Below are 17,311 nucleotides of genomic sequence, written 5' to 3' on the forward strand. Positions count from 1 at the left end.
GGTGCTTCATATTAAAACCCAGTCTCTCGAGACGAAAGCAATAGATATGCAAAGGCTCACCATATAGTGCAAATGGCTATTGAGAGCCACAGAGTGTGGAAGACTGCTCAGCTGTGACAACCTTTTTCACTTCCTGCAGAGCACCCCACAAGGACTTGTGAGATCAAGAACTGATTACAGGCAGGCAGTGAGAGATATGCATGATAAGTCATAAAGTCAGCAATGTCATATGCAGTTTCAGTTTCAGTCAGCACCAGCTGAGACTATCAGACTCCTTAACATCACATTCCTTTAAATTTTTCTGTTTGCTATAATCTGAGTCTCTAGAGAAGGATGCTGGTGGACAGTTAGTTCACTGTTCACAGTGATGGGTAAGTGTGCAGTAGATCAAGAGAATTCTTTGAAAGAAGCTGTAAACACTAAGGAAGTGGTTGCATGCACTTTTTCAAAATATTTTAACTGCTTGTTAGTTCAAGGAAATCACTGTGATCTGTTGAACGCAAAAGCGTTTTTCTTTTTTCTTTGTATGTTTGCAGCAGCAGGTAGGTGGTGGGATGCACGAAGCATCTTGAGTTGAGATGAATGAACCACTTTGAAAGAAAGAAGAGTCTCTCCCAGGATTTTGCCTGATTTTTGAACAAAATTTTAAGCTCAGAAAATTTTCACATGCTGGTTAGGCTCAGGCATAAAAAGGACATAATTGCTTGGGACAGATTTTTGTTCTGAGGTTTCCAGATTAACACTGTAAAATCAAGCCCGGAAGATGCTAAAAGGCTTTTAAGATATTTTTGAGAGCAAGGCTGGAGTGTGAGCTCAAGCTTTTTAGAGAGTTCTCCACCATGAACTCTCATTTTTGAAGGAAGGGGCAAGGAACTGAAATTCCTGCATAAATCATCTGTACACAGAATCAATGTGTGTCCTCATTTTGTTTAACCTAGTAAAGTTGCTGAGAGATTTGCTTTGGTAGGGAAGCTGGAGTTGTGCGTGACTCATGAAGAGACTCTCGGCTAATCTTACTATTTGAGAGCATTGAATAGCTTAGTGAAACACATTTTGGACAACTACATTTTCAACCCATTCTGTGTGAACCAACTGTGTTCCACAGAGCAGCTGTGATAACCTCTGACTAATTGGCTTTTCAGAAGGTTACCTGCTGAGAGCATCTGCCATGACATCCATTCCCCCAGAAATGTTTCATCTCAGAATTGCCTGATGCAGGCTATAGAGCCCAGCATTACAGGCAAGAAGGGAGTTTTCTCTTGAGTCAGAATGTGGGGGAAAGGATTTGCCTGACCTTGTTCAATGCTCAGCATCTGTCTTGAAGCACTGAGCGTTCTGTCTAAACTGCCTTTTGAAGGCCACCCTGTAAGCCTTCCTTGAGGTGAGATTTGCCGTTGATCCAGACAGCAAATCTGTGAGCGAGCCAGGATCCCGCATACCCACGTACTCGTGATGGCTTATTAGGGCTTTCATACCGCATCAGGCAGCGTCATGCACAGTGCCGTGCCCGAGCAGGCTGTGCGCAAGCTGGATGCCAGCTGCCACCTCAAAGCCCTTTTGTGGACCTGGAACCACTCGGAGTGAGCAGTATAGCAATACATAAATAACGCCAAGGAGTTTATTGCATGTAAAGTCATTCTCTTCCACAGATCCCATATGGGAATATTTATTCAGCAGTGTATTTATGATGATGGTATCAACAGATATTAAAACTATATCCAGGAGGATTAAGAGTACCTGGTTATGGGATAAAGACTCTGCTCCTGGAGTTTTGTGGTGATACATCAATGTCCCTGATCACTTGAACAAAAAATGTCTTGTTTCATGGCTGGGTTTCATAGTTAGGACATATCTGTCATGAACAGTATCCTAAAAAAAGTAGGGGTGAAGGGAAAGTAACATTTATTTTTAATTCCATGTATTTTCAGCTTGTATAATTATTTTGTATGGCCTCATTAACAAATATTGAACGCTTGGGATTAGGATTACTGTGTTTGACGCTCTAGATGTTGTGCTCATAGATCCACCTTTTCTTTCAAGCTACTCCAAAACTAAAATCTTGTTTTCCTGCTTGGCAAGCAAATTAAAAAATCAGAAGGAAGAAGAGACTTCCTTCCTTTCCCCCTCAGTATTTTTCTACCATATTGACACTGTGTTTGACAAACAACATTAAATAACCTTCAGGACTGTATCAGCTACCAGGTCTTGGTAATGAGGAGAAAATCAGGCAAGCCAGACCAATACACGACTGGGTGGGAAGCAAAACAAAATTGGCAGTCTTATCAAAAACCGTCCACATCTCTGTTTTCTCTCTCGGCTGCTGGGTGCTGCGTTCAGTCCATCGATTAATGTATCACTGCTTAACACAGGCTGCTAGGCTGTGACACTTGCAGCAAGGCAGCTTGCTGTCTTTGTGCAGCCCTGGGGCTTGACTTGTTGCTTGTAGAAGCCGGGGCTGCTCTGACGAGAGGAGGTGGCTGGGAAGTGGACGGAGCAGGCTGGCGAGCGTTGCTTCGCCACCTCCTTCGTGCTGGCTCCAGCTAGCTACAAGCGTGCAAACGTTTGAGGTAACCTTGGATTTCTGGCACTGTTGACTCTTATTACCTAACAGGTTGCTGATAAGCAGGTTGTGCAGCAATAGCTGCATTTACCTAGAGGTTAGAAGAACTGGTGCTGTTCTCCACCCAGAACAGTAATGAAATGGTTTTGTGATAGAGTGAAACCAAACTCTGGTACAACTTCAGTCTCCTCTGACCTGGGGCAAATGGTTCCTGTCCCTGCCAAGGCTGTCCTTCTGCAGCATTTCCCAGCCCCTGCTTGCTAATCCTCCTTCCTCCTTCCACCATGGCAACTGACCAGGATCAGCAGCTCCCCAAGTAGATATTTTGTTTTTACATTAACTTCCATGAGCCTCACGGAGACACCTCATGCTGTCACGCCTCAGTGGTAATAATTCAATGCATAATAAAGAAAAAGGTAAATCTACAAATGGGCTGCCAGCCATTTCCTTTTGTCAGTGTACAAAATTCTTCGAAGCTAGTAATATCTCTAATCAGTAAGTAGCAAGATGCAACAAGTCTACAATAATGTACAGAATATTATAATGTCTCAAGTGACATGAGTAGCATGAAGTGAGATGCCTGTGGCCTTTCTGACACAGGGAAAATACTAGTAAATGTAGCTGAATGCAGTTTTTCACCAGACTCCAAGGAATAGTTGGTATATGGATGGTGGAAATAGGCATTTTTCATAATAATCCCATGTTTGAAATGTCCTGACCTTAGAAATATAGTATAAAATTAGTTCCAGGAGAAGAAACCTAGCAAAGATAATAGACGCTTGTTTTCTTTATCAGAGTCCCTCAATTACGAAAACGTGACAAATAGGTAATACTGCTACATTAAGCTGAATTAACATGTGTTTAAAATGAATGAAAAATACGTCCCTTTCCCAGTTAGAAAAAAATCACGCAGTACAGGTACTCAAAAAATGAAATACATCTCTGGCTTTGAAATTGTTGTTTTCTTTCTACAGCAGCTTCTTGAAAATGTCATGTGAGATTAGATCTGTACGCCGTTGTGTTGGTAAGCGTATGAACCCCCTGCGAAGGGCGGTCTTCATTCCAAGAGCTTACAGTCTCAGGCAAGGTTTTCAAAGAAAACTGCTCATTTGTGATACCTTTTAAAAAAGATCTTACTTTCAGAAAGCGCTGGGTACATACTGTTAGAAAACCAGGGTCCTTAGAGGAGTCTCCAGCTGGGCACCAAACATTATATAGGTAATGAGGAAGAATAAGTGCTTCTAAAGCCCTGTCCTCAAAAGACAAAGTGAGAAGAGAAGAAATAGGGTAGACGACCACTAAATCCTCCGTTTGCTTGCTTTAAATGCAGAGCTCAACAGAATTACTACTATTCCCTTGGTCAGTGCCACCGGTTGTATCCAGACTGGTTCTGCTAGGTGTCCTGCATGGCTTGAAGTGGTTGTGCTCCCTCTGTAGTGTGGACGGAGCTCACGCTGGGATCAGTCCTCATTTCTTCTCATTCATGGGTTTCTGTCTGAAGGGCCAGCTGGCTCATTTCAAACTTAAGCACAAGTACAAGTCAATGGCTGAGACAATGTGGATGATTGGGGAATTTCAGGATGAGTACAATCCTGAGGCCTGACCTGATATAATGAGCCGGTTTACCCATTTTATTTTAGCCCTGCAGTTCTGTGACTAGGCAAGGTATTTTCCATTGCTTGGGAGAGCTTTTCAAATTTTCCCTTCTTTGCAGCAGATGAGCTATTTAACCTCAAAAAAAGTCCTGTTTCTCCTTTGTGAGACAGGCCTGTCTCTGTTGATGCTACACAGATGGGAGATATCCTCCTGTTTACCTGGAATCAAACACTTCCAGTGTGAGGTACCAGTTTGCCTCTCTCCAAGTTTAAAAACTCCCCCCTCGATTTCCCCTTTATCTATCTTCAAATCTGCTTAATGTCACCATTGCTTTCTTTTCTGTCCTGGGGGATGCGGTCAGTTATCTGTCTAGACCAGCTGAAGGCTCAAAACCTTCCCATATGTTCTGTGGAATAAAACAGTTGCTGAATCCCAGATGTGCATCTTTCTCAGGCCGCTGCTGACGCGGGTATCTCATGTAGAAGATGACAGTAGGTGGTGGTGGGATCATCGCACTAGAGAACCTTGAGAATAAAAGCAAGGCAGCTGTAAAAAACAGAAGTCAAAAGTAGCACCGTAATCAGGTGAATATGCCCACATAAGGAAGGAAATAGCTAAGAAGACTGGTTTTTATTGGTCCTCTATTTCATAGGACATACTTACACTGAAGGGTAAAGTGCTCATGGCAGCGTGTGGGGTTTTTTGAATCTTACTCAGCATTCTTCCAGCACCTATTGATTTAACATCCCATCCTTTCCCTGTTCCATCAGACCTTCATGTCCATCCCTACAAGAGTTTGGGGTTGGGAGAGGCAAATATGGGCAAACTGGCAGCTTGGCAGAGCCAGTCAGTCTGCACCCCACAGAGAACAGCCCATCGGGCATGATTTTGAAGGGGTGAGAAGCAGAAATGCACTGCCAGCCTGAGTTTCAGCTGACATGAATGCTGCCTTGGCAGCAGTATCCCATTAGCTTCACAGTTGGAATCCGGCCCAAAAGACCCAACGATCCAGCTCTTCCCACACATACAGACACGTACATTCGTGCAAGAAGCAGGACATCAGCTGGCAAGGGTGCAAAGCCCACCTCAGGAGTCCCGTCCCAGCGCTGCCCTGGTCAGAGATCCGGTCGGTAAAACTGGTGATATGTGAGGGCTCTGTGATAAACAAAGCTGTGTCCAAACATGTTGAAATAGCACAGTGAACTTGCCGCTGCACAGCTCCTTGGCTCCAGAGGCTAGTGTAACCCTGTGACGGGTTTACATGCATTTTCGTGGCTACATACTGAATAAGTGACTCAATACGCTTCAGTGTGAGCAGTCCTGCACAGGCACTCATCTCCTGTTCAGAAAGGCAGAACAGGGAGCACAAATCCCCATCAGAAAATGTATAATCATGATTTAGGTTGGGAGAGACGTCTGGAGATGGTTCCACTCAACTGTGCTCAAAGCAGGGCCAAGTTAGGTTGTTCAGGGCCTTTTCTGGTTGAGTTGTGGATATCTCTGTAGGTGGAGATCACATACCTGGTCAGGTAACTTGTTCCAAAATTTGACCACCCTCACTAGGAAGAATTTTTTTCCTTGTATGTAACTGGAATCTCTCTTGTTGCATCTTGTGTCCATTGTGTCTTGTCCTTCTGCAGTGCATCTGAAAGAAAAGTTTGGGTGTAGGGGAGGAGAAGTTACAAGTAACCTGCACATATTCCTCCTTTATGGTGCGATGACCTTACAGCTTTGCAAGGACTTTCAGGAAAGGAATAGCAGCCACCAAAATTGAGTGTGCTTTACTGCTTTTAGCAGGGAAAGAGAAACTCTCTGCAATCCGCTAATTATCTTATGGGGTCTGAAGCGGGGAAGGAAGTGGGTGAGCTCTTTTCACATCTCCTACACAGCAATGGCCAACTCTCATCATCCTGGCCAGCAGAAGTGGTGAGGGAACATCAGCTCCTACTTCGGCATTTGGTGGAGCCTTTCTAGCCTTTGGTGATCAAGCCTTCAGTAGTGAATGCAAGCCCAACCAAACAGAAGAGCCTGCTCTCTGGTACTCGGACTAGAAGAAGAGTAAGCAGTACTTTCACATGATGCAATAAAATTGAAGTAGGATTTGTTAAATCATACAAATGATTGTTGGTCTTCGCTTTATATTTATCTAAGGAATTAATTAAGCACTGAGTTTTTTGGTTGATGAGTAAAGCTGATTAAACAAGCACCAGGGTCACAATATATATTCTAGGAGTAGTTTGTCTTTACAGCAGAATTACATTTACTCAGCTCAAACCTGACTTTTTTTATTTTAGTTGAAATACATGGTAATTCCTTTGCTGTGTTCTATACTCACTGTCTGGTTTTGGTTTTCTGTTTTGTTTCTTACAGCCCCAGCGGAGAGCTCTCCATAAACATTTCCAGCCTCTAAAGCTGCTGTCCTGCCACTTGATATTAAAGTGAACTTTCCTTCATGAAAAAAACATAATAAATGGCACTGCCAGAAGGTGACCATGGAGGATTGAAGACAAACTTGGAAGTAAAATCAGCCCACTCAAGATGATGCATTCTGGGAAGACCTGGTTTGCTGTGGAGTAAAAATGTGGTGCATAATATCCAGTGCTAATTTGTTGAAAATGGTCATTGACAGACCTTTAGCTGGAAAATTTCTTCCAGTTTTCATCACTGTGCATAACTTTTGAGTTCCCTTTAGGGGACTGTCTATGCCCTTCACTAGAAGTCCTGTTTTAGCATGGCAACTACTGGATTATTTTATTATGTATGCAGATGGCATGATGTTTTAGGAAAAACTTACAGCAATTCTCCAATCTCAGTGGATATGTTCACAATATTAAACCCCAATAGGAATGTAAACGTCTTGTATATGTTAGTTTTGCAGTCTAATGGTATTCTGTTAAACAATATCAGCACTTCATATGTGCTTTCTGCACAGAACTAGCACAGTCCATATATATATAATGGTCTTTTTTTAAAATACCGAGGATACGTTTCAGTATTTGTGCTGAGACTGCATCCAAACTGAAGTCCACTACTAGCATACCTTCACTGATTCACAGTAGATTGTGTAGATAGATTTGCACGTGGCAGAGGTGTGACTTCTTTTATCGAGACTTAGGGAACAGCTGTCACAGAGGTAGCCAAGAACAGGGCAGGTTGAATGAGCTGTAGGACACTGTGTCTGCTCTCCCTCTCATCCACCAAATATCAAAGGTTCTTGTTTGTAGTGTGCCAATGTGTTTTCTTACTCAGTGAGGGAGCAGCAAGGGAGAGAGCCTTTGTCAGAGATGTGTGTGACCCTGGGTTTGGTCTACAATAAAACCAGAATAAACTGGAAGAATTCAGGTTCTTTATGCTGGCCACCATTTATGTTTTGGGCAGGGCTGCGGAATTGTAGTCCAAACCAAACTCTCTGAACAAGGTAAAGTGTAAGACTATACTTCTAAGGAGCAAGACACTCCCTTTGGAGAGGGCAGACTTCTTCATTAACTTTTTCCACTTTCTATCCAAAACAGTATTTTGGTAGGAACTGGGAATAAGCAAATGGTTCCAATAAGCCTTTCAATATACTGTAGCAGGCTCAAGACTGTTGCATTCAATCTGAACGTTGTTTTTTGTTCAGTCTCTGAATGGCTGGCCTCATCACTGGTTGTATCACAGCTGGCTGTGGTACTGTTTCTTCCATGGGAACTCAGCAGAATTAGTGTCTGTCCCTCACATCAGGACCTTCTTGATACACTCTTTATAATGAACTGATGCCATCAACATGCTGAGGGAACTTACCTATTTGTTCCTGCTTTCTTTAAAATCAAAGGTAGCTTTTTTGTGCATTTAAAGACCATCACTCTCTCCAGCCTGATAGACAGGTACTATAGAGTCGCTGTTAGCATGTATGCCAAACTGTGGGTGAGATGCCATACTGGTGTGAAGATGCAGCGATGGAGAGAACGTGCAGCTACATCAAGTCAAAGGGACCTTTTTAGAGGAAGCTCCTGTGTTATAATTCTTAAAAACTATTGTACAGTTCATTGCTAGAGAATGGAAGGTCAACGACTGAGGGTGCCCGTACAACAAATGGATAAATATCTTCAGGGCTTAATTTTTTTCAGATGGGTATGGGCTTAGGTTTCAGCTCTCCACCCATCTCAGATTCAGCATGTTGGATACTTCTGCAGTATTCAGTCCAAAAGCAAATTACTTTCACTGATGACCAAGATTTTCAGAAGTCACTAGTGATTTCTAATGGTTTGGGTCTTTCCATGGGTTCTCAAATGGAGCTCCCAAGAATTACAAAGCAGTAAGCTTCTACATTCTCTTTCTGAAAATCTTGGTCCTTAATTTTAAATTAATTGGTGTAAAAATTCTCCTTAAGACATAAGAATCTTTGCCAACGGCAACATTTGCACTTTTTAGAGCTTTTCATAGGGTTACAGGTTGGAATCTGATACCAAGAGACCCGGCCGTGTGCATGGCACAGGTCCACTGTAAGCTTCAGCAAATTTTACAGCTCTTTCTGCTACAGGTTTTAAAAATGCGCTCTGGCAACTGACATCAATTTCATGTTGGTATAGCAATTAAAAAAACCCACTTTGATGTAAGTTGTTTTAAAAAGAAGGAGAATGCTGTACTTCTACAGTAGGAGTTCTCTTATTTTACTACCCAGTGAAAAAATCCGGAATAATTTGAATGATAAAAGAAGAGTTTATCAGAGAGTGTTATCTTAAAAGGGTGTACGAGTTGAGTTAGGCAGAGAGCCACTAGAAGCATTTTTTGTATCAATGTTAGTTTTGAACATCTTCCAGTATATGGGCATGAATTTAGATGTGTGCACTTCTCCTGTTAAAACAGTTTGTTTTAAAAGCTTCCCAGGATTTTAGCTATGGTGACCTAGAAAAGCAGTGTTATAGGCCCTGAGAAATGTGAAAATCAAGTCCAGACCCTTGTGTAGCCAGACTCGATGAGAAGTCTGCTGTAGGTGCCTATCGGACAAATCTCCTTTGAAGCTGGTGTAGGTCTCCATCCTACAGCCAGCCTGTGCATGTGGATAACTGCAAGCATAGTTCCCCCGAGCCCCGTGACACTTCTCACGTGTGTAACTGTCTGCCAGAGCCATAAGGAAATAACTGTACTTTTTGGCTTGTACTTAACTATTCATTGTGTTTGGATTTTTTAATCACTGTTATTCTCCCAAAGTAGGCCATGCTTCCTCAGGGATATTTATGAAATTGTTCTACATCTCCTGAACAACTATCTGGATCCCAGCGTATTCTTCTGAAAACTTTTTAATATAAATAAACATGTGGGAGAGATTTTTGTTATTATGAATGGGGGCAGGTACTGTGTTCTCGGAAAGGCTATTGAGTGCAGACAATCAACTCTATTGCATTTTTTATGCCGAACACCTTATTAATAGCAGACACATCCGCTTTTGCCTGGGTCACAGGAACAGTTCAGGGGAAAGAATGCTTTATCTCTAGTCAATAAATCATTTATGTCGAGAGCGCCAAAGACCAAGTCAACATGAAAGGGAACGAATAAGTTATTCCGGCAAAGGAAGTGAATTTAAATACTCTCAGAGCCATTAGTTCGGTGCAAAGGAGTGGGAGACTAACGCTATTTTCATAAAACAGCAATTATCAGCCCTGTGGAGATAGATAAATTCGCAAAGGCCAGTGCTGCCGTTACATTGATCACTAGTTATTATCTCTGAAACAAACCAGTATTGCCATCAGGACACTGTTCCCCGGGTGCAGACCTGCAGCCTTCCTCCCGTGCCCGGTGCCTCTCCCTGCCGCCGCGCTCGCCTGGTTTCTTTGTGTGGAGAAAGGTTGCAGCGTCAGACCCCGCTAAGAAATGCTGACAGAGACTCAGCCATCCCAAGTGCTTCAACCCGCGACAAGTCCTGCACTAGAAACCTGAAGGAATTGCTTGCCCCAGAAAGCACACTGCGGCTGAAAAGCATCCTTTGCACTGTTTTGTTCGTTTTTTTCATCTGCGTGGCTTTCTGTGCCTGAACACCCACCATTTATTCTGTTAAGGGAAATGCAGCCTGCCAGGAGGGGAGTTTGAAAAAGCTCCGCGAGCTCCTTGGTTTTGCCCGCCCAGCTACATGGCGATGCTCTACCGATGGGTTCATCCCTCCCTGTCTGTTCCTTAGGGCAAGTGTTGTCACTCGACAGCAGCTGCAATGTGGTTGAGGAAATCAAACCATTAAAAATGACAAAATTCTGGTTTTGTTTTGCCCTGAATTTTCGGAAGGCCTGAGGCCAGACCCCCGGCAGACTTACATTGGCGCTACTCCATCAAAGTCTCTGGAGATGTGTTGATTAGTGCCAGCCGTGGAGCCAGGCCTGGGGTGTTTTTCTTGTCATCGCTAAAACTAAACTAACCTCCCTCCACCCGCCACAAAGCCACAAGATCTCAGTTATTCAAAATTGTCTCAGGCAAGCAAAATAAAACCCTGCATCTTTCACATTGGTCCCCTTTTAACAAGTAATATCTCTGCCATCAGAGTCTCCTTGAACAGCCCCACTGCAGGACTGTGCGGCAATTGACCCTGGTATATATAGACTGTGGTCAATAAGATTTTAATTTAAAAAGAAATGGTTCTCTGGTATAATTAAAATTGATGGGTGAGGGGGAAAGTACTACCAGCATTACCTGCAACCTCCTATAGTAAAATTCAGGAGAGTTATCTGGAGTGCAAAAAACCCCACCAATATAACATATGGGTGATTAGGCAGGCTCATGAGGATAAATCAGCAAGTAAGAAAAGTAGATGTTTAATGAGGGAAGCCAAAAAATTTATGGGAAGTCAGTGGCCAATAGCTTAGGGCTGGTTAGACCAAAAGCTTTACATATATCCTAATAAATACCGTCATAGCAAAGCTAAGTCTGATGTTAGACGGGCACAGCACAGTGATTACTCACAGTACATGCAAAAACCAACAAATATTCTTGGTTTGTATTTGAAAGCAGTAGAAGGAGGGAGTCAGATTGCACATTAAAATGTAATTCCTCCTACTCCATCAGTAATTACGGGTAATATTAAGCAGCAACTATCCAATCATATTTTTAAATTTGTAGAACTATTAACTGAATCCAAAAGTGAAGGAAAACTTGCCTAGGACCCTTCAGAACTGAAAAGCATAAAAGAAGCTTCAAATAACACCAAAAGCCCAATAATTCAAAAGAACGAGTGATTTGACCCAGAAAACTAGGCTCATTAGCTTCCTATCAGTCTTAGGCAAGATCATGGAAGGGGTGATATGGCACAATCGTTAAAGCAATTAAAAATTGATAAAACCCTCCAAATGATTTTAATAGAAATGTATCTTGCCAAATAAACTTGCTATCATTTTTTGTGATATCAAAGGCTTGTTGATAAAAGAAACTCTGCTGGTATACTATACTTAGCTTCCTATAGATCATTTGGTTCTGATAAAGAACAAAATAGCACAATGCAAAATCAATATTGCCCATATTAAGTGGATTAAAACTGATTACAGGCTAGATCACAAAAAATAGCTGTAAATATGAAATTATCATCAGCGAGACTATTTCTAATGAGCTCCTCCCAAGGTATGCTCTACTTTCAATATTCCTCCCAGGGAAAGGGAAAATTACTGTTGGCAACAGCGAGAGATGACAAAAGCAGGGGTGCGGTAAATAATGATATAGAGCAGGTCAGTGGTAGAGAGTAACCTGGAGGACGACAAAGTCAGAAATCCAGGAGGGATGGCAGCAAGTCCGACTTGGAGGCATGGGGAGTACGTCTGGAATAATGTAGTGGCTGTGAAGGTGTGATAAATAATCCGTTCAACATCAGAGATGCTCTTGCCAGCTGGGATGTAGGACCTGGCAATAGGGATGCTGTTCCAGTTTGTGTGGTTACTGCCTGTCTTTCAAAAAGGGTATTGACAACTTGGAAAGATTATTTTCAAAAGCCCCAGTGTCATTCAAGGGCAGGAAAACAGGTCTTATTATAGTGTCAGGCTAATGAAGCTCAAGCTATTAATTTATCAGAGGCAATTTGAAGAGGTGACTTGATCTCCGTCTGCAATCACAGTCTTCTACCTGGGCAGGGAAGTGCTGTCTGAAGGCAGGTAGCTCTTTTATTTAGAAGAAAAGGGAATGATGTGCTCTGCTGGTTGGAAACTGATTTCAGGCTAGAAATTAAGTGCAAGTGCTCGACAGGGAGGATAATTACCTGTGGAGACAACTTACTTAGTCACCTGGCATGTTCTCCATCACATAAAGTCTTTAAATGTATGCAGAGTATTTTTCTAAGTCAATAAGCTCTACCTCAAACTGAAATCCAGGCTTGGTGCGGCAATTACTGGATGAGGTTATTAGGTGTGTGTTACGCAAGGATTAGACTAGATCATCAGATGTAAACTTCTGAATTAAAAGTATCTTAAAGCTTCCAGTATTACAGGAAAGCAGGGCAACCTATATCCATTTTTTTCACACAAAAATGGTCATAATTGAAACAGCTTATATGAACAGAGCTGTGCTTGCTAGCATTTGGTATGAGCGTGGGTAGGTCTGCTCACAGCTGTAAGGTTCTTCTGTGCATAATTAAAGGAAGACAACTGGACAAGAAAGGACAACAAAAACCCTTGGACATACAGAGAAAGTCTTGTTTTTTATTAATAACAACCCGGGACAAAATGCTGCACTCAAATGATGGGGCCAAGTGGATGTGTAGTCTCAGCAAGGAATAACAACTGTGGGTTTGCCTCTTAAATAAGGAGGTAGCATCTTGCTGGCAAGAAACAGATTTTCCTGCCTTCAACAGCCTGCGAAGAAGCCGCTGTGCTGATTGAGAGTTATATTGGATCGCTGTGCAGCTGAACACAGTACACGAGTTCCTTGCTTCAAAGACAGCGAACTGTTCTGCTATGGTGACGGGCCCCATCGGAGCTGGTTAATAAAGCCCTAGAAGTGAAATGACTTCAGTGGGACCACCCAGAGTAATGAGAGCTGCTCCCAGCAGTGGGTTTTTGCAAGATTGGGCCCCGTTACCGTTGGCTGGTTTGAGTGTTGTATCTTAGAAATAAGCAAAGGAGCGCTCAGTGTCTGATTCAGGTCTCCCAAAACTGTTCTTGATAGGTGCAAGGCAAGAGTGAACCATCAGAGCCACCTTCTACCGGGCTTCATCAGGCAGTGGGGAACAGCACAAACTAGGATGTATGGTTTAAAGAGTAAACAGTTCACGCAAACATGAGAAACTATAAAAGCAATACTTAGTGCAAATTGGTATTGAATTGACATCAAGAAGCTGAAACAAGGGAGCTAGCTACAGCCATAGTGAAGAAGATAAAGATCTTTGGGGATTCTTGCTCTAATCCAGTGTGAAATCCTAAGAAAATGAGTTTGGTTTAGATTTATTGTTTAAAGAACATTGGTACCTGCTTGCTGCCTGTCAAATAAATTCTGTGGAGTCACTGGCTTCGGTGCGTGATGGCTTATGGGTGTCCTCACGCTGCTGACACACCTTGCAGCTCTGGAGCAGAGCGGTCCTTAACAGGCATGTCTGGGGTCAGGCTGGACGGAGAAGAAGCTGATCTTGCAGATGACTGTATAACGTCTGCTTCTGTCATAAAAGGAGGATTGCCAGCATTATTAAAACACAGCCAGGCTTAGTCCAAGAATGAAATGAAAAGCTCCTTTCCGATTTTAATTCCAAATACATCTAAATACTTTTTCAGGGAAAAAAATCCTCTGGAGCTGTTGTTACATCTCTAATCACGTTACTTCTATTAAGCACTTCCCTTGAATTCATCTATTTAATATCATAAGTCACCAAATTAAATAGCGATACACAGGGTTTTTTTAAAGCAGGGAGATCAATATTGCAGCAAAACTGCATGTAAGCAATAAGAAGCTGTGCAGAGGAGAAAAAAAACCCACAATCTGCCCCATCAGATGCTTAGGGGACTTGGTTGCTTGGTTGGTTTTGTTTATTGAGAGCATGGTTTTACATCTAGACAGAGGTTTTCCCTACTGAGCCAGGCTCTGGTCTCAAGACCAGTCCAGATAAAGAAATATTTGGAGTCCTCTTACCTCTTCAACTGCATCCCTTGTATGCAAGAGGCTCCTTCTCTGCTTATCTTCTGAGAAAGGTAGAAAAGAGATTAAGTGGCAATAGAGAAAGCACAGAGGGACATGAGCTTCCAGCCTATGCAAAGCGTCTCAGCATGAGACCCAGATCTCAGACTTCTGCCCCTGAGTCCAACGCCACTGACCGAGGAGAGGAATGGGGCCGTGCTGGGCTAACCCGCAAGCAAAGCCCGGTGTCCTGTGCTGTGCTGAGTGCTCTCTTGAAGCCGTTGCAGGAGACGCATTACCTTGCAGAATCGGCTCCCACGTTTCAGGGCATCAGCTGAGGTTGCTGCTGTCTGCTGGGCTTTCCCTAAAATGCAGATGAACCGCACAGGGCAATGCTCTGGCAGCGGGAACGACCAGCATTTCCCCAAAGAGGCTGCATGCTCTGAAGAGAAGACTCCTTTGCTTTGCACTAAGCTGCTGGGATACTCTTGGCGAGCCTAAGAGGCATATCTTTAACTTTCTCACAGTTATTGTAGAATCTGAAAGTGTCAGGGACGTGGTTTGGGCTTTGTTTGCAGGTTCTCATAGGGACTGTAGCTATCTGGACCTGCCTCACAATTATTATTTCTTTTTCGCAAGTCGGGGTGAGATGGGAGTAACGCCTGCCTGGCTCTGCGCAGCGTAAACAAGCAAAGGGGGCTCTAAATTTGGGCTCCTCTATTTTGGGGAGTTGAATTTGAGGGTGATTGAACCTGACTTTGGGGAGAGCAGGTAACTGACAGCTGGAATTATAGCCGCACCTGAATTGTTTCCAGAGGTGCCCCCAACTCAGTAGGCGATGGACAGAATCAGATGCCAGGCTGCGCTTGTGCGTTGGCTCCGGCAGCTGATGATGGACACGAGCTGCAGGGAGCGAGAGGGAGGCTGGGATCAAGGTCCTGGGAAATCGGTGGGCTGGTGCAGGAGAGCTGGATGCAGAAAGGCTGAGTGCAAGCTCACGGCAGTGCTGTGTGGTCAACACGGTCTCTTGTAGGCGGCAAGTTGTGTCTGGTCCAGCTGCCTTTGGAGTCAGTTCTGCTTTACATGCACTAAGGAAACACTCTTAAGTCAGTGATCTCCTTTTAATGTTAACTTGGTTGGAAATCTGGGAAAATGCCAGCACTCTAATGGTTAAAAAGCAATGAACGGACTGTTATTCCCACTCCGTCTATGGCTGAACTTTTTAAAGAAGGAGCCAAATGAGGTGGCATAAGACAAAAGTGTGCCTTTTTGTTTGACGTACACTGCATTTCCCCAGGCATCCAAGGTGTTCATTTGTACAGCAGTGCTTTTTTCCCAAAACAGAAATTATCATGCAGTCTGATTTTTAGTATATGAAGTGGCCATCACTGTTAATTCCACCCTACAGTTTTTATATTTACTCTTTAATTCCTTCTGTTTTCAAAAATCAACAAAAAATAAAACCCGGGTGGGAGGGAGGAATTCTTTTAAACAATAAAATTAAAATCAGTATCAAATTTTTGGTATCTTTGGGCATGATCTCTGGAAGCTTTGGATATCTGCTTTATCATTTTGTATATTTGACAATTTTGTACTCTGCATTGTTTGACTTCATTTGTGCATGGCGATGTATTAAAACATGGAATTTTTATTATACAGTAAAAGTATTTTGTTTGATTTAAACAAGGTAAGGGCTTGATCCACTGCGTGAACAGGAGGGGAAAAAAAAAAACAGAGGTTTTTGCCAGCAACCGCTCTCACCTGACACTCTGACCAGTCTCATTTGGGGGGTTTCCAGCACCTGAAGTGGGCAAAGTTTTCGCCCACTAGCACATCTCCTTCCCCAGCTGTAGTACTTCAGGTCTGTGCAGTGGTTTGCTGTACAGGGTACAGGTGCTACAGAAATGCGACACATTCACAGATGTAACAGGAGGTGTTAACTGAGCAAAGGGCTCTGTTCGGCTCGGCAGGGTTTGGGTGTAAATCCAGACCAACTCCGCTGACTTTACTTGATTTACTCCGGATTTAGTGCAGTGCAACCGCCAAGCAGACAGTGCACACTACAAGGACGAATTCTGCTTTCATTGCCTTTATTTCTCAAGACGTAGGGGATGCCCTTATAAGCAGTGAAGCATCCTCTAAGGGGACCAAACCACAAAAGGAGCAGGTAGTAGACTGTTTATGGTGCATGGCATTTCACTCCCATCCCACCCCCCATTTATTCTCAGCATTTATGGCATGAGAGTAATTTAAAAGTCAGTGGATAAGGTAGTTTTCAGAAAAACTAGTGCTGAAATTCCAGCATGATATTATGCTCTCCCATATATGTGTTTTTTTCTTTTCAGCCATAATTCTGAATGTTCTCGCATTTGTAGGGTAGAGACTGATGACATGTTTTGGTCAAACACAAAATACTGGGCTTAATACAAAATAATAGAACGAAATTATATAGTGTGCAGTATAACTGACAAAGTCAAGATAAATTGTCATGTAAAAAAATCATAAATCATGTTTTTTATTGTAACACCTCGTGATGGGGCTGCAATTTACTAAATTCTGTTTATATCTTAAAAAACTTTCTACTCCATAAAATTTGTCAGTGAGAAGAATATCTTAGCAGGGAAAGGTCCATTTTTGCACAGATCTGTGCATGTTACATCTGGGGCTGAAGGAAATTAGATCAACCATACAAGTAAAGGAAACAGTTTCTATGTCACATATCCTTTTCACGATCGGGGTCTCCGTAGGGGTTACAGTAGCACCATATTATTACTATTTTGGGTGCTGCACACTAAGATTATTTCCATTATAAACAATATGCCACCTGAATCAGATCTGCTTTATAACGATACAGCAGCTACCATGATAATAAAATACTCCTCCCTGGAGACAGAGAAAATAGCTACTGATGCTGTGGAACAAGGAGTTTCCATGTGTGCTCATATGGGTATTGCATTATAAATCTCACCGATGGGGTTGCAGTTTCTTCATTCACAGTTTGTTCCTCAGAAGTCATCAGTGGAGCAACCGGTTGTGCAATTTGGTTTCTTGGTTGTTTTCCTTCCAGTGACAATTAGTCCTTGATGCAGCTTGCATGATCTTACA

General features: G+C 42.8%; 1 protein-coding gene across 2 annotated transcripts in view; it reads left to right on the plus strand.

Moving 5' to 3' along the window:
- SAMD12 (sterile alpha motif domain containing 12) overlaps positions 1-15,860 on the plus strand; it is a 181,519-nt gene extending 165,659 nt beyond the window's left edge. For both annotated transcript variants that reach the window (XM_030011879.2, XM_030011880.2), the window contains one exon: positions 6,527-15,860. In XM_030011879.2, coding sequence (XP_029867739.1) covers positions 6,527-6,549 — 23 coding nt within the window. In that variant the 3' untranslated portion in view covers positions 6,550-15,860. The remainder of the gene's footprint in view (positions 1-6,526) is intronic.
- Positions 15,861-17,311: the final 1,451 nt, after the last annotated feature.

The sequence above is a fragment of the Aquila chrysaetos genome, chromosome 4 (genome assembly GCF_900496995.4).
Source record: "Aquila chrysaetos chrysaetos chromosome 4, bAquChr1.4, whole genome shotgun sequence".
Taxonomy (NCBI): Eukaryota; Metazoa; Chordata; class Aves; order Accipitriformes; family Accipitridae; genus Aquila; species Aquila chrysaetos.